The 22,888-nt window shown below is 41.9% G+C and overlaps 2 protein-coding genes across 6 annotated transcripts in view; one reads left to right on the forward strand and one right to left on the reverse strand.

Annotated features, from left to right (window-relative positions):
- The window catches only part of FBXL2 (F-box and leucine rich repeat protein 2), a 36,177-nt gene extending 20,121 nt beyond the window's left edge, over positions 1–16,056 (forward strand). Inside the window, exons 10-16 of one of the 3 annotated variants that reach the window (XR_013832162.1) lie at positions 238–368; positions 4,038–4,098; positions 5,014–5,058; positions 5,226–5,282; positions 9,499–9,711; positions 10,507–12,114; positions 15,025–16,056. Coding sequence is in view for 2 of the 3 variants with exons in the window: in XM_079947793.1 (XP_079803919.1) it covers positions 238–368; positions 4,038–4,098; positions 5,014–5,058; positions 5,226–5,282; positions 9,499–9,711; positions 10,507–10,614 (615 nt within the window). In the remaining variant the exon portion in view is untranslated. Of the gene's footprint in view, positions 1–237; positions 369–4,037; positions 4,099–5,013; positions 5,059–5,225; positions 5,283–9,498; positions 9,766–10,506; positions 12,889–15,024 lie in introns of those variants that run through there. The other 2 variants (XM_079947793.1, XM_079947794.1) reach the window with 2 other exon arrangements.
- The window catches only part of UBP1 (upstream binding protein 1), a 34,853-nt gene continuing 28,012 nt past the window's right edge, over positions 16,048–22,888 (reverse strand). For 2 of the 3 annotated variants that reach the window (XM_079947791.1, XM_079947790.1), the window contains 4 exons: positions 22,653–22,765; positions 20,639–20,781; positions 17,386–17,437; positions 16,048–16,839 (listed from right to left, as the gene is read on the reverse strand). In XM_079947791.1, the coding sequence (XP_079803917.1) occupies positions 16,802–16,839; positions 17,386–17,437; positions 20,639–20,781; positions 22,653–22,765 (346 nt within the window). In that variant the 3' untranslated portion in view covers positions 16,048–16,801. Of the gene's footprint in view, positions 16,840–17,385; positions 17,438–20,638; positions 20,782–22,652; positions 22,766–22,888 lie in introns of those variants that run through there. The other variant, XR_013832161.1, reaches the window with a different exon arrangement.

Raw genomic sequence — 22,888 nt, forward strand, 5'->3', positions numbered from 1 at the left:
GCACCAAACTGCAAGATAAAGCACTGTGTTTGAGGAAACTCCTTTCCAGATGACTATAGAGCGGAATCTATAAAAATGTTGACTAGCATGCCCTTGGAGTGAAAATAAATAGTATGGAACAAACTGCATGAGAATTGTTATTGTTAACATTTGTTATTTAATTGTGTAAACTTGATACCTTTTAAGAGAAATTGCCTAACTTCAGATGACAGAACTTCCCACTGTTCTTTGTTACAGCAAATATCGGATGATGGCATAGCAGGTATCTGTAGAGGATGTCACCAACTCCAGTCGCTTTGTGTTTCTGGTTGTACAAACCTTACAGATGCTTCTCTCGTAGCTCTTGGTCTGAACTGTCCAAGATTGAAGTGAGTACTATTCAGTTCACACATTACTGAGTGGTGGTTGTCTCCCTCTGATTTGAAGTTGCATTCATCGTCATCAGACTAGCAGGTGCCTAATAGTTTTCAGTGACAACTATGATGCAGTCCAATGCGTATTTATCGAAAAGCAAAACAGGAAAATGGGGAGGGGCCCAGATTCAACCCCTGCCATCTCCAGGTGGTGCTGCGAAAAACTCCTGTCTGAAACCTTGGAGAAGTTCTGCGAGTCAGTGAGCTAGGTGGACCTGATCAATGGAAGGCAACTTTCTATGTTCCTAAGTAAGTTCCACAGGACTTATTTCCAAGTAAGTATGGCTAGGATCCTCCCCTGTGTGATTTTAGTATTTTTAAAGTCATATATATTGAAATTTGCATATTCCCTGAAAACTAACTGAAAATGTAATCCTGGATTACAGATAAATTTCTGAGACCTGATTAGATTTAATACTTTTCAGTGTTAACTTAAATGTGCCAAAGGTAGACTGTAGTCTGCAAAAGCTCATGCTACAATAAATCTGCTGGCCTCGAAGGTGCCACAAAACTTTGTTGTTTTGCTGCAACAGACTAACAGAGCCACCCATTTGGAAAAAGTGTGGAATTGCTAATTAGACCACAATATGCAAGTAGCAGTATATCTTTAACCCTTCCCTCATCTTTCTCTGCTTTCTTTGTATATTTTGCCTGGAATGTGTAATTGTGCATTTCCCCAAGACATTCATATAAATAGGAGGAGGATGGGCAAGCAAAACCTTGTTTATACATCACTGGGGACAATGTGGAAAGAGAACCAAGCTTGCTGCATGGTTGGGGGAACAGCTTTTCTCCTAGAATTATAGCATGGGAAGATAGATTCCACTTAATCTTATGGGATAAGCTAATAATTTTTTAAAAGTTGGGAAAATAACACACCTTCCAAAATCGGGAACAGAAAATAAGATGAGTAGCAGTGGTGTTGGTTATGTTCATGAGTCCAGCAGTGTCTGTGGGTGCAGGCATCTAACCACCCCCCCCCCAAAAAAAAGTAAAAAAAAAAAGTCATACATTAATCAGTATGGGTATACTTGCAGGTAAAGCCTACTTCCCATTCCTGGCTGAGAATAGCAGAGTCTCCATTAAATGAGACTCTGCAGGGAGCACACACAGATGCATTTCCCACCCCACTCAGGTGTAGGAAGGGGGTGGTGGACCGCTCCGGGTGCCCTCACTGAGGGGGGGGGGTGACATTCAGCACACCACCCACCCACAACTCCCAAGCCCACCCCAAGCCATTGGGGTAAGGAGGGAACTTTGCCGGCAGCATTCCCCCCTTCCCCCTGACAGCTTGGGGGAGGCTTGGGAGTTGTGTGTGGGTGGCGCCCTCATGGGCGGCTCGCTCCACTCCAGGCACCCAAGCAGCTATCCTGCGCCTGGGAGGGCACCCTCTGTGCCATGCCCTTCTCGGGAGCACGCCCGCCCTGGGCAGCGCAGGTATATGCTCCGCCGCTGACCCCACTCCATTTGGAGGACCTCAAATACATGGGCCTTCTCTCTCCCTCCTGCCCACATAATTTCAGATACTTGCTAGTCTTAAAATAAAAATGATACTTATTGGCAATTCTGTTTATTGTGCATCTCCCTCTTCCTGATATTGTTCCCCTCCCACTTCTTCTTAGGGTCTGTTTGTGGAGGTGAATTTTTCTTTGCAATGTATTTCTGCATTATTTCCCTTAAGGTGAATATAGAAAGGTTGGTGCATTTTATATTTTGTTTTGCAATTTTTATTTCCTGATGGTTATGGCTGCACTTTTCTTCTTTTCCTGCTGCTTTTTTCAGTTTTAAAAATTGTTAATTTTAAACTACTTCAAGGGATGGATCAACAAACGTAACATGCTGGGTGAAAGTCAAAGTTCCTTTTCTAAACCCTCTTTCTTCAGCACATCATCAGTGTAAAATCGAGTTCCAAAACACATCCATAACAAGGTAAAGAGGGTTGTTCTGTTATAAAAACAGACTAATCACTAGGAAACATTGCCGCCACCACAATGAGCAACTTCTTCCAGGCTATTTGGGATTCCTTGAAGTTACCCTAGATGTATTCTAGCCTTTCTAAAAACTGGAACCAAGCTATTCTTGTAACAATAGAACCTTTAGCAATAGCATAAGAGATCAGTGATGTGTATATAGTTTTGAATGATGCTGATTCAGAAACAGAACAGTTGGTATATGCGAGATGGAAAGTGAACGAGCAGCCTATTTCCCATTTAAGGAGAGAAAAAGATAATTCTGTTTGCTGACTTTACCTAAATAAAAAAGCAGCAAGCTTAAACTACATAATATTCATTGCATCCCATTAGTATTCTTTCAATGCTAGTTAATATATCACAAACTTAGATGGTCTGAATTGGTTAGCACAAGGTTAGTACAAATGGCACACTACAATGTAGTACACTCATACCTCGGGTTAAATATGCTTCAGGTTAAGCGTTTCCAGGTTACGCTCCGCGGCGACCCAGAAGTAATGGAACGCGTTACTTCCAGTTTTCGCCACTCGTGCAGATGCTCAAAATGATGTCACACGCATGCACAGAAGCAGCGAATCGCGACCCGTGCAGTCGCGTTCTACTCAGGATGCAAATGGGTATAGCGCTATTGTGATGTGCTATCGGACAGCAAACACTCTCAGGAGGCAGCCTGTCAGAAAGTAATTGTGTACACCCAAGCTGTATTTTTAGATCTGTATCCTACCCTTTTCCCAAGGAGCTCAGGGTTCACCTGCCCTTTATTCTCTCAACAACCCTGTAAGGTAGATCAGATAGAGGGAAGAGAGATGGACCCAGGGCCACCCACTGAACTACTTGTCTGAATAGGAATTTGAAACTGGGTCTCCTATTCTGGTCCTCCTAAGTACAGTGGTACCTCTAGTTACAGACACGATCCGTTCTGGGGTGCCGTTCGCACCCTGAAAAGTCTGCAACTAGAGCGGCGCTTCTGCATAAGTGCGGAGCATGATAGAGTGCTTCTGCGCCCGCGCAAAGCTCACAATGCTTCTGTGCATGTGGCAAAACCCGGAAGTATACACTTCCTGGTTTGCCGTGTTTGCAAGCTGAAAAGATGCAACATGAACCTAACGCAACACGAGGTATGACTGTACATTATGGCATGATGGTTCATTGCTTGAAAGGAACAAAAATGGATGGAGACACTTCACCTGGCTTTATAGCCCTGGGTTGCTTCAGGCCTTCAACAGTTTGGAATTCCAAGAAATAGTCAATTCCAGGTCATCAAAACTGTGAATGTGATCAAGAAGCTGTGGCCGAACGTTGATAATGATGAGAGAATGCTAATAATGACCTCTGTCCATCCACATCCACAAGACAGCTGTCACAGACTTCAGCCTTCTTCATCCCCCCCCCCCCGACTCAACTAAAATGTTTTCAGGTCTCAGTCAAGATTTTCAGTTCTTATAGTGTATCAGCCATAGAAACAGGATTTTAGTCATGTTGCAGAACTTGAAATTTGTAGTCTCATTGCCAACAGAGATAATAAAATAATCTAGGATAGTAGATGTATTATTTATTCCTGTTTCCATTGCATAGAATCACATGCTAGGTTCCTGGTGTCATCACAAGGATTTCTTTCTGATTATTCTCAACTGCAGAAATGTTTATTTTTCAGGATTCTGGAGGCTGCAAGGTGTTCCCATCTCACTGATGCTGGTTTTGCACTTCTAGCACGGGTAGGTAAGGTTAATATTATTTAACTTTTTATCCCATACTTCCTCTAAGTATCTTATAGTAGAACTTTTAGCCTCACAACCCTTTGAGGTAGATTAAGTTTCAAAAATGGATGGATATTGTAACTCCATTTCACACAGCCAGACACACCTCTAGCCCTTGTACCACATTGACCACACATTTAAAAAAAAGTATCTTACACAAGTACATATCTGCATGTGCAAAGATATAAGGAGGAAATCTGTCTGTTTCAGGGAGTTTGACTAGGTAACCCTTGAATTGGTTGTGACCTTGCTTTTGCCCAGCTATGCATGAGGGTCAAGTTCCCTTGTTTTCAGTTCTCAAAAAAACTGATTGCAAAATTAATATACATTTTCCAGATTAAGGAGGGGTTGCTTCACTGTATCTCCACCCACTGAGTATTTAACCTGTTTTGGATAAGAGGAAAAACAAACCACAGTTATTCATATTCAGTACATATGAGTCGTGTATTGTCAAGGGAGCTGACACGTAGCACGCTTTGCAGAGCAGAAAAGAGAAAGCAACACCAGCTAACTTGAAGTTAGTTGTTTTATTAAGAAATCAGAACAGAAAAAACATGGAGACTCCAACATTGTTGGGGTGGCTTGGCAGGAGTCACTGTCTTTGCTTTGTGCTGGGGCACCTGCTTGTTGCCCCTTTTTCCTTGTCCTCCAAACTCTCAGTCTAGTACCTCCCAGCTCTTCCCCTCTGGGGTGTGTCTGGTTGTCCACCACTAGGAGCCTGGATCCATCTCCTCTTCCTCTGCGCTTTTTTCCTCATCTAGTCAGCCCCTGACATGTCATAAAGTATACACGACATACTGGAAGTTTCTAAAATCTTAAGTTCTCAGTTTAGCCTTGTTTTTAATGGTAGAATGCTTTTTTTCTCACTTTTAGAATTGCCATGAACTAGAAAAGATGGACCTAGAAGAATGTGTTCTGGTGAGACCTATTTGTACAAGGCCTTTGCATCAGATCTAGTAAAAGTATCATTAAAAGATGACACTTCTGTGTCCGTAAAAACGTGCAGACTACAAAAACTACCTGATATGTATTTTTGCCTATCCCTGAGTTTGACACTGTTCTCCATATAATTTCTTTCTTTCTAGATAACAGATAACACATTGATACAACTTTCCATTCATTGCCCTAAACTGCAAGCATTGGTAAGTTCCTGTTTATTTAGTTGTTTTAAGACAAATAAATACTCATTCCACTTCTTCAGATCAAATGATCCATTTCATCTTGTTGCTAGTTGAAACTGGGAATTAGGAAATTTAAGATTATGTTCATGCAGGGCATTTATATGAACAGAATATAAACAAATGATTATATGCCAGCACAGATTCTGCATGTAAAATTTTTGTATGTTTTGGGGTTTTGTGTTTGCCAGTAATGAGACTACATAGAGTACTAACGTATTTCTTGACCTACCTCTGGAAATCAGGGCACTTGAAAATTGATTTTTGAAAATCAGTTTAAAAGGCAAAGCAATCAAATATTCTGTTTCTTTAAAAATAGCCTGGCTTAAAATGGCATTGTATTTAATGCAACATGTAAGTCTTCATCATGACCATCAATTAGAATGAGTTTTATGTTGCTTTTTGATGGGGATGGGAAAATAATGGGATAATATTTCTCACCTCTTGAAATTGCTGAACAGCTTGGTAGGTTTCTGGATGAAACATCTGCTCTGGATCCATTCCAGTCCGGCTTCCGCGCTGGTCATGGGACCGAGACGGCTCTGGTCGCCCTAACAGATGATCTCCACAGGCAGCTGGATCGAGGCGGGTCGGGGCTGCTGATTCTTCTAGACCTGTCAGCAGCCTTCGACATGGTCGATCACGAACTCCTGGACCACCGCCTTGCCGACGTGGGGATCCAGGGCACAGTCCTTTAATGGCTGCGCTCGTTTCTCTCTGGTCAGGGACAGAGGGTGGCGCTCGGGGGGGAATTGTCACCGCGCCACTCCTTGGTGTGTGGAGTGCCTCAGGCTGCGATTCTCTCCCCGATGCTTTTTAACATCTTTATGCGCCCCCTCGCCCAGCTTGCCCGGAGTTTTGGGCTGGGTTGCCATCAGTATGCTGATGACACCCAACTCTATCTGTTGATGGATGGCCATCCTGACCCGGCCCCAGACACACTGGCGAGATGTCTGGAAGCTGTGGCTGGATGGTTACGTGGGAGCCGGTTGAAGTTAAATCCTTCGAAGACAGAGGTCCTCTGGCTGGGGCGGGACGATATGGGATTGAGGGGGCAACTCCCATCTCTTGCGGGGGTGCAATTAGTGCCAGCACTGTCCGTTAAGAGTTTGGGTGTAATCTTCGATACCTCCCTCTCTATGGAGGCGCAGATTACAGCTATAACAAAGGCGGCATTTTTTCATCTCCGCCAAGCTAAGCAGTTGGCCCCTTATCTCTCTCGCCCTGACCTAGCCACTGTGATCCATGCGACGGTCACCTCCAGACTGGATTATTGTAACTCGCTCTACGTGGGGCTGCCCTTGAGACTGACCCAGAAACTCCAGCGGGTGCAGAATGCCGTGGCGAGACTCCTTACGGGGTCTTCGCTGCGAGATCACATTCATCCGGTACTATACCAGCTGCACTGGCACCCGGTGGAGTACAGGATCAGGTTTAAGGTGCTGGTTTTAACCTTTAAAGCCCTATATGGCCTAGGACCCTCGTACCTACGGGACCGCCTCTCCTGGTATGCCCCACAGAGAAACCTACGGTCTGCAAATAAAAACATCCTTAAGGTCCCAGGCCTCAGAGAGGTTAGGCTGGCCTCAACTAGAGCCAGGGCCTTCTCGGCTGCGGCTCCAATCTGGTGGAATGCTCTGTCACAAGAGACTAGGGCCCTTAAGGAAGGTATACTGACATCCTTCCGCAGGGCCTGCAAGACAGAGTTGTTCCACCAGGCCTTTGGTCAGGGCGCAGCCTGACTCCCTCCTCTGGCAACCTGCACAGAATCTTGCTTAATCAGTTGCCATTAATTTGATTTTAATTGATTTTTATAATGAAATATTTTTAGAATGTGCGATTATCTGATTGTTTTTTTTTTAATAATAATATTTATTAAATTTTATATAACCAATAAAAAACATACATAATAACATAATATTTTCCATTATCCACATTTCATTCTCAACTTTGGACTTCCTCACATCTCTTGTTCCTGCTTTCTAAACATAAATTTTACCAGCAAATTATTAACTTAATTTAATTCATATAATATAATTTTCCAATATTTAATTTAATTTTGGGATTTAACATACTCTTATTGAAGCTTAATCATAAAATATTACTTATCCCAAATTTATCTTTTCATCTTCCAATTGAATTTAAATTTATATTCTTTATAACTAGTTTGTTGAAGCCATGTTTTTGCTAATCTTACATCTTTCTTAGCAATCATACAATTTACAATATTTTTGTAGATAGTCCTTGAATTTCTTCCAGTCTTCCTCCACCAGTTCTTCTCCCAGGTCTCGGATTCTGCCCGTCATCTCCGCCAGTTCCATATAGTCTATCAGTTGCATCTGCCATTCTTCCAGTGTGGGTAATTCTTGAGTTTTCCAGCTTTTAGCGATGAGTATCCTTGCTGCTGTTGTAGCGTACATAAAAAAGGTTCGATCCTTCTTTTGCACACTCTGACCAACAATGCCCAAGAGAAAGGCCTCTGGTTTCTTAAGGAAGGTATACTTAAATACCTTTTTCAGTTCATTATAAATCATTTCCCAGAAAACCTTCACTCTAGGGCAAGTCCACCAGAGGTGAAAGAATGTTCCTTCAGCATCTTTACACTTCCAACATTTATTATCAGACACATGGTATATCTTTGCAAGCTTGACTGGGGTCATGTACCACCTGTATATCATTTTCATAATATTTTCTTTCAGGGCATTACATGCCGTAAATCTCAAACCTGTGGTCCATAACTTTTCCCAGTCAGCAAACATAATGTTGTACCCTATGTCCTGTGCCCATTTTATCATGGCTGATTTGACCATTTCATCCTGTGTATTCCATTTTAACAGCAAATTATACATTCTTGAAAGTATCTTAGAGCTGGGTTCTAACAGTTCAGTTTCTAACTTTGATTTTTCCACCTGGAATCCTACCTTTTTATCCAACTTAAAAACTTCTTTAATCTGAGCATAATGTAGCCAATCTCGCACTTTATCTTTTATTTTATCCATACTCTGCAACCTCCAGTTATCTCCATCTTTTTCTATTATTTCCCAATATTTCGGCCATTCGGCCTCCATATTGAGTTTTTTCACGGCCTTAGCCTCCATTGGTGATAACCACCTTGGGGTCTTGTTTTCCAATAAGTCTTTATATTTCAACCAGACATTAAAAACTGTTTTTCTGACAACATGGTTCTTGAAATTCTTATGTATTTTAGCCTTGTCATACCACAGATATGCATGCCACCCAAACGCATTGTTGAATCCTTCCAAATCTAAAACATCAGTGTTCTCAAGAAGTAGGCAGTCTTTCAACCAGCAGAAAGCTGCTGATTCATAATACAACTTTAAGTCTGGCAGGGCAAATCCCCCTCTTTCTTTAGCGTCAGTTAATATCTTAAACTTAATTCTGGGCTTTTTGCCCTGCCAGACAAATCTTGAAATATCTCTCTGCCACCTCCCAAAACACTCCATTTTGTCCACAATCTGCAAAGTTTGAAACAAAAATAACATTTTTGGCAATACATTCATCTTAATTGCAGCAATACGTCCTGTCAAAGAAAGTTTCAATCTTGACCAATGATTGTTTGATTGTTGTTAGCCGCCCTGAGCCCGGCTTCAGCTGGGGAGGGCGGAATATAAATAAAATTTATTATTATTATTATTATTATTATTATTATTATTATTATTATTATTACAAAGGATGTCATCCAAGCGTTTATATTGTCAGCTTCCTTCTGGGCTCAGAAATAGCAAGTCCTTGGAAGTAATAGGATCCAGGAGATTCCATCCTATATCTTATCAGGTTCACTGTTTGAGTGTTCTTGAACTTGCATATAACCAAAAATGCTGAAGCCCAAGTAAATATTGTGTGGGGAGAAAGGAGGACCAGAGGTAAAAACAAGAAGGAACCTCAGAATGCAAAAAGGGTAGAAAATCCTGTTTTGTTTAGGCTTTCTATTTCACTTTATCTACAAAAAGTTCTCAAGAGCCATGGATAATTCTGCTTTCTTCAGTTGAAGCAGGTCAAAATTTGGGGGGAATAAACATTTCTGTAAGCCCTGTCTCCAACTGAATAAGTGGAGTCACCCATCTCAGAAAAAATTTCCTTTTCCTAAACGAGAGGAGATGGATTTGACCCGTTACAGAAATATGCATTAATGAAACATTGCATTTCTCATCTTTGTTAGAGCTTGTCCCACTGTGAACTGATCACGGATGATGGGATTCTGCATCTGAGCAGCAGCACATGTGGACATGAAAGACTCCAAGTACTTGAATTGGACAACTGCCTTCTAATCACAGACGTGACCCTAGAACATCTTGAAAATTGCCACAACTTAGAAAGAATTGAATTATATGACTGTCAGCAAGTCACCCGTGCAGGCATCAAAAGAATAAGAGTACGTACTGCACAACTGTGCTGAGATGCAGAGCCTCAGTGTTGATATATCAAGGTAGCTCCTGGCATGACTTTTAATACACACCAAGACCAGTGTCGTATCATTTAATAAAGTGTCTATTCGTAGGCTCTCATTCAGCAAGAGTGCACAATACTGAACTCAATGCTGTCTAAATTTATGCAGAACACCATGCACCTGCAACAGAAGCAGCATATTCTTTTTCCTTTCTAGAAAGGGATTTGTGGAAAAAATGAGCAGCTTATTTCTTATGTCTCTATCAAGGGTTGGGAGGAATTAATAATATTATTCCCTGTCCTTCACCTTAAGTTCCCAGAGTGGGTTACAGAATTTTTTGAAAAGGTGGTAAAACTGCTTTGGTTGCAGCTACACTTTGTTCTCCTGCGAGTTCATAGATAGGATGAAGGCTGGCAGGATCACCTTGATACTGTTGCTGCCGAATTCGGGATATTTGGCTGCTTTTCATTAGCAGTTAGTAGCTCTGCAGAGCAAGATTAACAAAAGTGGATTGTTCTGGAAAGAGTTCCAGTAAAAATTCAAGTAATGATTGTTTGCTAAAAGATCCTGGAAATTGGAGTCCCATACTACTGCCTAAGCAGTCTGAACAGGGCTGGCAATTACTAAAGTGGATGTAATTTATTAAGGCAATGCAGAACTGAGGGTTGGGGTCCTGTTGGGAGGGGAGGGTTCAGCAGCAAAGCAGATGTTTTACTATATTGGGATGCAAGTTTTATGGTAACTTGTTCAACTTCATTGAGTATTAATTTTTGCCTACAGGCTCATCTACCAGATGTGAAAGTTCATGCTTACTTTGCTCCAGTAACTCCGCCTCCTTCTGTAGGAGGCACTCGCCAACAACTCTGCCGATGCTGCATTATTCTTTAGCAGGTAACGAGTGGCGCTGAAGATGTTGGATGAAAGAATGAATGACTGGGAGCAACCATGGTTAAGCTATAAAACAATGTGTTGTTGTTTTTTCCAACCATCCAATTCTGCATTGGTCATAATTCCAATGCTAATTTACAGGTAAAATATCATGCAGATATGGAACAGTGTTGGCACTTGGATTGAATATTCTCCTCTAGCATTTCTGCCATTGCAGTGCCAGCGTGTACTAGCTGGTGTGGAGATACGAGTGTCAAGTTAATCAGAACAAAATACCAACAGTAGAACACTACAGTTAGTTGCACCTCCATGGTTTAAGTATTAAGATCATCGGGGACATGTAACCAAAAATGTATTTAACTGTTGGCACGGTTGCTCTACAGAACCTGAACAGGCCATAATAGTATAACTTGCCTTCAAAGAAAGGCAAATGTAACCTGTTGAACAAAGCAGCTTCTCTGGAATGGTATGCAGGAAGCACCCGGTGCCCCAGAGCAGGCAGTGTCATGTGATACGTGACATCAAGCATGGAACATGTATAGCCACAGCTGCAAAGAACTTCACTTTGTTCAATGGAATGTAATTCTAAACAAGTGTGTATAGCTGATGCCCCATAAATTGTCCTGGATCTCTGCTCCAGTGCACTGTACGAAGATTGTGGGCGGGGAGCAGGGCGGTTTGAAGGAAAAAGGTAAGGTTGAGAAGAAAAATGAGATAGACCAAACACATGTAAAAGTTGCCAAATTTTATTCAGCGCAGGGCCAGTCTGGAGAGTGTGGGAAGACTTGTCCCCCACCAAGGATCTTCATGTGATCCTGCCTGTCCAGTCAGAGGAGAGGAGCCATCCAAGCGTAAGGACTTTGGCTCCAGGAGCCTCTGGGGAATAGATTCCCTTCTGAAAGTAGCAGGGCAGCTGCAAAGGAACCATCAGGAGCACTCCCTATTGTTCCTTTGCTACCACGGCTTCACTTTCCCATGCTTGATGCCATGACATCAGGTGCCCCATGAAGGGTGGGCCATTTGTTCTAGCTCTCTGGTCAAAGGGGGTTCTCTTCATGCTTGCTCCTTCCAGAGTCAGCAGTGTTGAAAAAAGAACAAAACAAATCTCATGGGAAACAAAAGCAGCTCAAGAGTCTGTCTGCAAGCCTTTTTATGGGCACTTTTCCATGATGTGTTGAAAGACTCCCATCTTTTGGGTGTAGGGTCTGAGGCTCCTCTACCTTCTCTACAGAGGAATCCTTAGGACTCCCCTGGGAAGGAAGAAGAATGGTCTCACATGGCAGCAGCAAGATGCTTACACCAGTTACTCCATTCTGATGATTTTGTGCCTTTTCTTTCTAGGGTATTTTCCCTAGATCTGCAATCATAAGCAGACCTTGACATCCCAGTCATAGTCTAGAGAAGCACCAGATTTTCCAGCTCCAAATTCTTCCAGTGAGGTTCCCTTTCTGGCATTGTTCAGAAAGCTGGTCAGTGCTGATTGATCGACACCCTTGCAAGGTAGGAAGGCTGCAGGAGTAGCAGAAAAGTTTTATTCCTTTCCAGAAAAGACCTTGGACAGGTTCAAATTTCCCTTTGATGATGGCCCAGTAGTAGTGCTATTGTTGGAGGCAGTGGTCCCCTGGGATGGGGATACCTCTTTGAAGGATTAGGTAAGCAATGTTCAGAGCCAGTGTTAAAGACCGGCCAGCAGACTTCCTCCACAGCTTCTATTTTGTCTTGTGCACCCTTCCTTTGGGCGAAGGATCTGTTGGCAGGAGACTGACAATAGGCTACAGTGGTACCTCAGGTTAAGAACTTAATTCATTCTGGAGGTCCATATTTAACCTGAAACTGTTCTTAACCTGAGGTACCACTTTAGCTGCTGCCGCTGCTGCGCAATTTCTGTTCTCACTCTGAAGCAAAGTTCTTAACCCGAGGTACTATTTCTGGGTTAGCTGAGTCTGTAACCTGAAGCGCCTGTAACCCGAGGTACCACTGTACACAGAATTCAAATTTGTCTGGTGACTTCTAGCCTTTATAGCAGATACTAGGTTTGTTGGTTTGCCATTTAGACCTCTGAAGCTAACACAATGGACAGTCATACAATCTGGTTTGTCTTTAAAGGGTCAGTGACTGGGGAGGAGGCCCTAAGGGATGTTTTAATCAAAATATAAGAAAAGGGATGTGCTTCAGAGGGGAATCTCTTTCCTTTCTGGCCATTTCTTGAGAGTCTTGCCTGGACTAGAATAAGACATGTTTTCTGTCTTTATGCTGTTCGTTTCAGGTGGGGGGATTGCCTTGATTTATTTAACAAAATTTATATACCACTAGATTGAAATATTAAAATTATCAATAAAAACAGTTTAAAATCCTAGAATGGTCACTTGTAATGCTCCTCCCTGATCAGACAGCTTAAACAAGTCCTCTTGATGCCTCCTGTATGCCATTATTTGGAATGAAATTTTGGTTACTTACCATGAATGTTCTTTCCAGGGATGTGCAGAAGGTATCCTTGCCCACCATATTTAGGGGAGTGCAGTATGGTATTTACCTTCAGCCTCTGTCTTGTGCCATGTTGATTTGGAGGGTATGATCAGTTTTCCTTTCCTTATGCTGTTTTGATTGTCTTCCTCACATACGGTCTCTGGTTCAGACCAGTAGGAGACTGGGGAACTGGCTGAAACTTTCAAACCTGGACCATACGATACTGCCTGTCCCAAGGTGGTAATAATCTGTTTTATGGATGCTTCCTGCACCTTTCCCCAATTTGCTATACTGGAGAAATGCTAGAGGCTGTTTCCCAAGGGCAGTTATAAGCCAGTTGCTAAATCAAGTACTCCAAAGTTGTGAAAGGACTCTTGTAGGGCTCTAAATAGGAAAGGCATATTGTCTAGTACAGTGGTGCACCGCAAGACGAACGCCTCGCAAGACGGAAAACCCGCTAGACGAAAGGGTTTTCCGTTTTGGAGGCGCTTCGCAAAACGTATTTCCCTATGGGCTTGCTTCGCAAGACGAAATGTCTTGCGAGTTTTTCCGACTCCCCCCCCCCTTTTTCCTAAGCCGCTTATCAGCTGATCCGCTGAAAAACCACTTATCAGCTGATCCGCTAAAAGCCGCTAATAGCGCTAATCCGCTAAGCTGTCAATGGGCTTGCTTCGCAAGACGAAAAAACCGCTATACGAAGAGCCTCACGGAACGGATTAATTTCGTCTTGCGAGGCACCACTGTACTAGTTACATGGGCTTTGCTGAAAAGGAATAAGCATTTAAGATGGAGCAGTGCTTTTGTCTCATGGGAATCTTTGAAGCCAATATTATGAATATATAGAACATAAAAATATTAGGACAACACAATACAATGTTTCTGAAAATAAGCAGTGGTACTGTGGCAAGGGTTAAGTTCTGCCTGACATATTACTCAATACACAAGCAAGTAATGTTGCACAAACTGTTTAATATTATATTAGGGAGAATGTGTGGTCCTCCAGATGTTAATACATTGCAGCTTCTAGCATCCTGGCCACTGATCTATGCTGGCTGCGGTTGCTGGAAGTTGGAATTGAAGAACAGCTAGAGAACTGATTATTCCCCATTGCTGTGTATATGAATCGGACTTGTGCACATCTCTGGTGCAGCAGTGAGATTAGAAGTTTTCATTATCCATCTTCTCACTACCATACCAGGAAGAGAAGCAGTATGCCCAAGCCTGAGGGGTTATTCATATAATGGTAAATCATACACATTGGTACCTTGGTTTGCAGCCACGTCAAACCCAGAAGTGTGTGTCCCTTTCTTTGGATTACAACCCATTTTGGGGGAGAGGCCCCATTGGCGAAAGTGCACCTTGGCTTACAACCTGTTTTAGTTTACAACCGGACCTTCAGAACGGATTATGGTTGTAAACCAAGGTACCACTGTATTAGCATAGCCAGTGTATGCCCTGAACTCTTATGTTCACAGCACACTGAAAATTAAAGGAATCAATTCATTTCAGCTAAGGGGTAATCAAATTGAGGAAAAAAGTATGATTGGAAATGCACTGCAAGAACTAGATACTGATGTCTTAAGACTACTTTACAGCTAGGTTATGCATTACATTGATTGCCAGCAATGGAAAATGTATTTCTTTGTTAAGAGAGGAATATTCTGCAGACCATATCTGTCTGATTTGCTATCCGTCTATGCTAATTTAAGCTGTCACAGGGAGAAATCTAATCGCTTGTCAAACAAAATTGTTTTGATATGTGTTCAACTCTTAAAAGGTAAAGTGTTTATGAAATTCCAGTTATTAAACAGGTACTTGCTCCAAATGAAAAAATTTGGTACACTATTTAAATAAAGGCATCCTTATTTAGACTGGTTTCAATCATTCCCCACCACCACCACCACAAAAGACAAATTAATGCAAGAGTCAATCTTCTGCCAACAGCATACTCAGAACAGTTTTCATACGTGAGTAGCAGAAAATGGGTGGAAAGCTTCGGTGCAGACAAAAAGATCTCAGCACCACCTGCACTTCAGTATTGCTTTGCAAGTAAGGAAAGATACAATCATTATTGGAAAATGTTTTTTTACTGAAATTGAAATGTATACATCTTATTTAAAAACAAAAAGCAATTTGCTGGTGCCATAATTAAATCCAAGTGAACCAAACTACTGTACAGCTTTTATAATTTAGTGACATTTTTCAGATTCTCCACAGATTAGAAAAATGAGATGATGCATCAAGTCCATTGAAGACACCCGAGTACAACCAAAATAATTTATAGGCAAGAAAAACTCAAAACAATTAAGTATGCTCACAAACTCTACTCTCCTTCCCCATCAGTGCAGAATAGTCCAGGTCATGGGGGGTGGGGAGTAAGGCCTTATCCTACTCTAGGAATGAAACAACATTCTTAACATAAAGACTTAACCTAGGCATAATTATAAATGGGAATGAAATTAAGAACAGTATTTGACATGCTGCTCTTCCCACCTTCAAATATTCACTACATCAGTTAAGATTTTAGCTATTTGATTAAGGGGCAAGCCACCTACCATGACGGAACAACCAGCATTCTCTGTCTAAATCTCCCACAAACCTGTATTAACGCAGAGCAGACATGTGCACCTGTCCTTGGATAGTTCTCTGCTCTTCGGCCAACATTTAAGGACATTTTTGCAGCTCATTCATTAAGTTGTGCAACTGCTAATCAAGTATTTGGTTGTATGGAAGAGGCACTGTAACTATGGTTTTCCACAACAGTCAGAGAAAAAAAGCAACAAACAGTTCACACATGGGAAGATCCTGGTCTTCAACTAGGGCAGTAACAAAAATCAATGTTTGATTTGTAGATTCCTGCTTAATGCTTTAGAATAGTCCCTTGGTGCCAGTGACATTCCCTTTTTCTCCACGAGGAAGTCCCAACTCACTATTAATAATAGTGTGGTTCAAAAAGTGAAACATTGAAAAGCTGCAGTAGTGCTTTATAGAAAAACTAAAAAAGACATGATGCATAGGCAGATTTTCTGTAACATGCCTATTACAAAGCAAAGTATTGTACCTCACAGGATTTCTTCTTATCCTCTCAAATAGGTACGGATGATGATGCGGTCTGCTGCATGCTTAATTTTCATCTGGCTAGGACTTTCAGTAAGTCCACCTTTTGACATTTACACTTCTTACATTCACGCTTATACACAATTTACACGGAGGATGCTGTTTTGACAGCTTTACTCTCAAGACCCAAAACCTGATTGCTATCATTTTTACTACTTATTTCCACACAAATTACTATGTGCTCTGCTAACATCAAAAAATAAAAGCGAGTAATAGACAAACTGGCACAGAAAGGTAAATGCCCAGAATAAGTTTACATTCAAACTGGATACAGTGTAATAGGAAAGCAGTAACGCTTCTACAAACTGCATCTACTGGCCATAGCTTGCCTTAATGTTAAAAAGGGCAAACACCTTTGTTTCCTTTGTTTTTTCCATGCCTGTATGTTAGCTATTCCGGCATTGTTACCTCTTATGAGGACTTTGGGCTATGGCAGTGGGAAGTTCATCTACTAAACAGCACATTAGAAAGGTCACCTTGTGTTTTCAATATGAAACATTCTATACGGTGAAGTCAGATCCCTGAAGAGACGATGTTATTTGTCATTCTTGAGCATGACTTCATTCTATACTGGAATATCAATCCATTATATTGTATGGCAACATCACTTCAAAATTATATGGAAGCCTTCACCATTTTCAGCTGTAGATAACATTAAAAGGAGCCATTATTTTAATTTATAATAAAATTTTATAATGAAAGCACATGAATATAAAATGCTATTAAAAGTATTTTCTAGGGCTCACTGAACTGCCAAACTATGGGTTCCATAAGACCTTGAAATCAGGACTGCTTTCGTTCTACTCTACAAAGACCGGTGTCATCAGTTCTTATGCCTAAGTATCTCACAATTCTGGAAAGACTCATTCATTAAATACTTTGAAAACATTTTTCAAGTGTAACTTGAGTAGCTCCTTTTTCTTTTACTGAAAGATATCTAAATGGCAGTATACAGAGTGATTGAAGGTAGTCCCGAGTTCAGGAGAAGCAGGTTGCAACTTTAAAACATAATTTCAGAACACAAATAAAACACAAATTTAAAAACAAACCGAATGTAAAACATTTAAATGCAAGTCTGTTTTAACTAACTACTGGTAAGTAAAAAATGCAGGGAAGCCAGTGCCTCACATAGGCAGTTTTTTAAAAAATAAGCTAAGGGTATCATTTTCAACATTATTATTAGCATACCTTTTATTGTGGTAACTAAGAAGCAGCTTTCATCTTCAAAGTTTTGAACCATCTAGGAAGAAAGACAATTAAATGCAGCTACATGCTGGCAACATGCATAGCAGTGTACCCAAGTTTCATTCACCCAAAATTGCCATAAGGAGTGCCAAGCTGTTTTACAAGCAGCAACCTGAGCCTCAGTGTTTGCTCTCCTCATTTCAATACTGCTGATCTAGTAAAAAAGTGTCATTATTATGTTTGCATGCTATTTTTTAAAAAATGAAACTCTACTGTGCTCAATGATGAGTGACAGTGATGTGGCCATGTCTTTTTATCTCTACGAATCTAAGAATATAATTGTGCAGACCCTGGTTGAATATTTGTGGTGTCTCTCAATCCCCTGCTTTACTTAAATTTCTGCTGTTGTTTTAAGCATCCATGTCTGCCTTTTCGTTCATCTTCAACTTCCATCCCTCAACTGTGTCATGCGAGAAATAACGGATGTAGACCCCTCAAATATTCCATATGCTCATACAGTGTATTTCACTCCTCTGTCTTCAACATGAAGTTCCAGGTTCAGTGTAGTAATTTAAAAGAGATATTTCATTAACAAGCGAACACTCCTATGTACAACAGCCATGAACTGAACCTTTAACAGAACAAGTTAACTGGCAGGCTTAAAGCTACAGTACTATATATCAGCATGTGCTTTGGGCATAAATGGGGCTGCAGAACAAGAGAGAGGATGAAGCATGGAAATGGGGATGGCCTGTGTGCAAGTCGGAGTTGAAAAAAGGGTTGCAAAACGGGAGTGATTAGGTGGCACAGCAACAGGGTGAAGATAAAAGCAGGGGCATTAAGGAGCTTGCAGAAAAGGAGGGATGGTGGTTGCATAATTGGGTGGAAGTTAAAAAGGGTGCTTTGTAGCTGCAAGGTGTGGGAAGGACGACGATATAGAAAGTTACCATGGGATGATCTGTATTAAATGGCAGGGGGTTGCAGAAAAAGAGTGGTGGTGGAGGCACAGACATGGGGGGTGAAGGTGAAAACTGGCACAAAGCAAAGCCACAGAAAACAGAAGTTATGAAGCGGCTTCAGAAATGCGGTTGGGAAGGGGAACCATAGGGGGTTAATGGGGGAATGGCAGAGAAATTGATGCGTTTATGAATAAACAGTACTTTTATTTAGATTTCTAACCCACTGCTCATTAAAAATAATTCCATATATATATTAGGTACTCAAATTTATTTGTTAGAAGCCATTGACTATAATAAAAATACAAACAGAACTGAAGTACATTTTAGCATGGGTTGTCCCCAGCACACAGAAATGGTGTCTGATCCATTGTGTTGCTAAGGCAAATGCAGAAATTACAGTGGTGCCTCGCAAGACGAAATTAATCCGTTCCCTGAGGCTCCTTGTATAGCGGTTTTTTCGTCTTGCGAAGCAAGCCATTGACAGCTTAGCGGATTAGCGCTATTAGCGGTTTAGCGGCTTTTAGCGGATCAGCTGATTAGCGGCTTAGGAAAAGGGGAAAAAAAGGGGGGAAACCCCGCAAGACATTTCGTCTTCCGAAGCAAGCCCATAGGGAAATTTGTTTTGCGAAGCGCCTCCAAAACGGAAAACCCTTTCGTCTAGCGGGTTTTCCGTCTTGTGAGGCGTTCGTCTTGCGGGGCACCACTGTATGTATCCCCATCCATCAACAAACAACAGATATTTCTCCCTGTTGTTCAAAAAGGAAAGTGGAGAATTCCTTTGAGAAATCTGTCCCTAGCAGCAATACGTAATATGATGAACAATATTTTCCACCTCTCCCTGCTGCAGATACAAATTATGATTTACTGGTATTCTGGCATTTCTCCCATTTAAAATACATTGTCAGCAGAGTTTGGGATAGCATGCCGTATTTTTCGCCCTACAGGACGCACCGGCCCATAGGGCGCACCTAGTTTTCGGGGGGGGGGGGGAATCAAGGAAAAAACTATGATTCCCCCCCCCCGTAGCTCTGGGAGCAGCGGACAGGCTGCACGCAGCCTGTGCGCTACTCCAAGACCTTCTTCCTGCTTTTGCGGGAGGTGGCGTAATTCCCCCACCTCCCGCAAAAGCCCACAAGAGCCGCGCGCGACCCCTGCGGACTTTTCGACCAGGAGGGAGAAGGGACTGAAACGGCCAGTCAGTCCCTTCTCCCTCCTTGGGGAAAAGCCCCCAAGAGCGGCACGCTCTTTAAAGGCTGCGCGGCTCCTACGGGCTTTTCTACGAGGTGGGGGAATTCCCCCACCTCCTAGAAAAGCCAGCAGAAGCTACACAGCCGCTTTAAAGAGCGCCCGGCTTTTGCCTGCTATTGTGGGAGGTGGGGGAATTCCCCCATCTCCCGCAAAAGCCCACAGGAGGGAGAAGGGACGGACTCCGCCAGTCCGCCCCTTCTCCCTCCTTGGGGAAAAGCCTGCTTTCTACCACCGCCAGCCTCCAAGCCGGGTTGGAGAGTAGCAGGAAGGCTTCGCGCGCCTTCCCACTGCCCCCCATCCTCTGGGGCTGGCCATGGGGGAAGCGCTGCTTTCCCCACCGCCAGCCTCAAAGAGCAGACTCTCCTGGCTTCAGCAGAAGCAACGCGAAGCCTCTGGAGCGCAGGCTTCGGAGGCTTCGCGTTGCTATTGCTGAAGCCAAGGAGCCTGCATTCGCCCCATAAGACGCACATTTCCCCTTCATTTTTGGAGGGGGAAAAGTGCGTCTTATAGGGCGAAAAATACGGTAATTAGAAATGCCTCCCTCAACACATCAACTGAGAGAGAGAAAATGCAATAGACCAAAATCAGATTTCATAGAATAGTAAAATGGTGAGAACTACATAGTTAAAAGTCCTGCTTAATGAGATGTAATCTTTAAATTTTATTTTTAATATCCTGCTTTGCTACTAGGGGTAGCAAGCTTAAAGACATCACCAACCAGTCCATATTTTATTGATAAGGGTTTTTGCATTTGTTGGCTAAGCAGCACCATTATGAAATTTGCCCCAAACTTTTTGGGGGCAACCTCGTGTCTGACATATGCTATAATTTAAACAAGCACAGAAACAAGGCATTGTGAACTCTAGAGATTATTTAAAAAATAACGCACGTGGGAGTTTCAAGAGTGACCTCAAAAAGAAGTTTGAATGGTTTCCATTCTGACAGCAGGGACCTGGGGTATGGGTGGCTACTATGAACATGCCCATGGCTGTCCTAACCCTTCGCCGGAGGGCCCAGTATATAGATATATTGAAAACAATGTAATTTACCTGGTCACTGACGAGAATATGGATGCCAGTAGGACCCTGTCTGTAAACCTGGTTGATCTGATGCAAAGGAATATTGAACACCAACGCAAGTTTGCGCATGACTTCGGATGCAGCCATTTCTTCCAAGTAGATTGCATGATAAACTAAAATAAAAATATCTTTTAAAGTACTCTTGCAGACTTCCCATCACTATTTTCTTTGTGAAAGTTACTAGAATCTGTATTCAGTGTATTATTATTATTATTAATAATAATAATAATAAATTATATCCATTTATAACCTGCCTTTTTTCCTGACAGGACTCAAGATAAAAAGAAGAATCATTAAAAACATGGGGAAAACAATAATAAAAAATAAACATTGATAGAATTAAAATTCTATAGATATAAAATCTGTTTAAAACATACAATTAATTATAATAAAAACAACACAGCCCTTTCATTAAAAGTTCACAGACAGTTCCCAAAAGCTTTTTGGAACAAGGAGGACAAATCCAAGGAGCCAATTCCAGAGCCACTGAGAAGGTCCTTTCCCACATCCCCACCCAATGTGCCTGTGAGGGTAGCTGGACCCAGAGAAGAGCCTCCCCTGAAGAGCTCAAAACTCGGGCAGGCTTGTGTGAGGGAATACGGTCTTTCAGACAGCTTGGACCTATGCCATGTAGGGCTTTACAGGGCATAAACAGCACTTTGAATTGTGCCCGCAAAGAGACCAGAAGCCAGTGAAGCTGTTCTAAGAAGGCAGTCCATATGGTCAGCAATCTGGCTGCAGCTCTTTGAGCCAGTCAAAGCTTCTGAGCACTTTCCAAAAGCAGCCCCACAAAGACCGTGTTACCGAAATCCAAACAGGCGTGTGTAACTGCGGCCAAATCATACATATCATTCAATGGGCTTGGTGCACTTGCGTTAACTGTAAACACACTTCCCAGCCACCACAGAAATCTGAGCATCCATGTTCGGTGTCTGAATTTGATTCAGCACAACCTCGATACCAATCCTTTAAACAGGGCCCAGAATCCTAACCCATCAATGGCTCCCATAACTTCCTGGATCTGAGCCAAGACAAAGTGTGTTCTGCCTACACAGTGCTCTGAATGAGTTCCACGTAGCCAGAGGAGCAGCGTACAATGTCTATGTAAGGGACACACATCATTTTGCATCATCCTCCAAACAGGTATTTTCATTGCCACTTCATAGTGCATAGCAGTTGCTATGGTTTCTAGTTGCTGCAAGCAGTTAAGATCCTGTTCACCCAGACAAATAAGATTTAAATAGATGCAGCCCTTACACCATCACACTCTGTTCATCCTTTCATGCAGCACTTTTCATTTGTTCCTGTTAAGCTCAATTTTACTTAACATTCATATAAAGATTATGCTAAAAATTTAGTTTTTCCTTTAGCGTTTGCAATTTCCTCAGTTTTGTTATCTGCAAATTTGAGCCCTTTGCATAGCTCATTCATGAAAATGTTAAAAAGCATCACATCTGGGACGCCTTATAGAATCCTACACTTCAGATGAAATGTAGATCCTACAAATCCAAGCCCCATCTGTTAACAGCAGTTTCTTTTCAAACATTTGTTTTAAGAAGGCTGCATTGTGGGACAAGTTAAAAAGATGTGCATACATTTAGTCTACCTCAACTTTACATTTCTGTTTTACTAACCAACCCACATAAAAATAGGAGCAGTTACTGCCGATCTGGTATGATTTGTTCTCAGCATGTCAAATGACAGACTCTATCATGTTTATCCTCACCAGTATTTTTCTGTGTATTAGGTCACATAAAGTGTACACCAGCTCTCTGTACTGCGGAAGCTCCAATAGTTCTGTCCATTATAAACTACTCACACTGGCAGAGTAGAAATTTAACTTTTATTTGTTCCAAACAAATACTCAAAAAACCTTCAGCCCTAAAGATGGCTACAAGTGATGAATAAATCCTCCAATGTATAGTAATATAGTCCCATCTAGTAATACAGTTGATACTAAAATAAGCTCCTGACAGACACATACCATATATTGCACCATTCCTGCTCTCTCCACTGCCTGAGTCTTGCTGCCTTTCAAGTTGTAGACTTCTTGATTGCTCTTGGCATACATAGATTGTTAGACGTGGCCTAACAGACCTGGAATGTAAGGGGGGAAAATAAATACTCCTGTACAAAATAAAATGGACGTACGTCATTATGTTTTGTTACTTTAACACTACTTATTTTCTTTACAAACTACTTCACATTTGAGGCAAACTA

Source organism: Podarcis cretensis (assembly GCF_951804945.1).
Source record: "Podarcis cretensis genome assembly, chromosome: 12".
Lineage (NCBI taxonomy): Eukaryota > Metazoa > Chordata > Lepidosauria > Squamata > Lacertidae > Podarcis > Podarcis cretensis.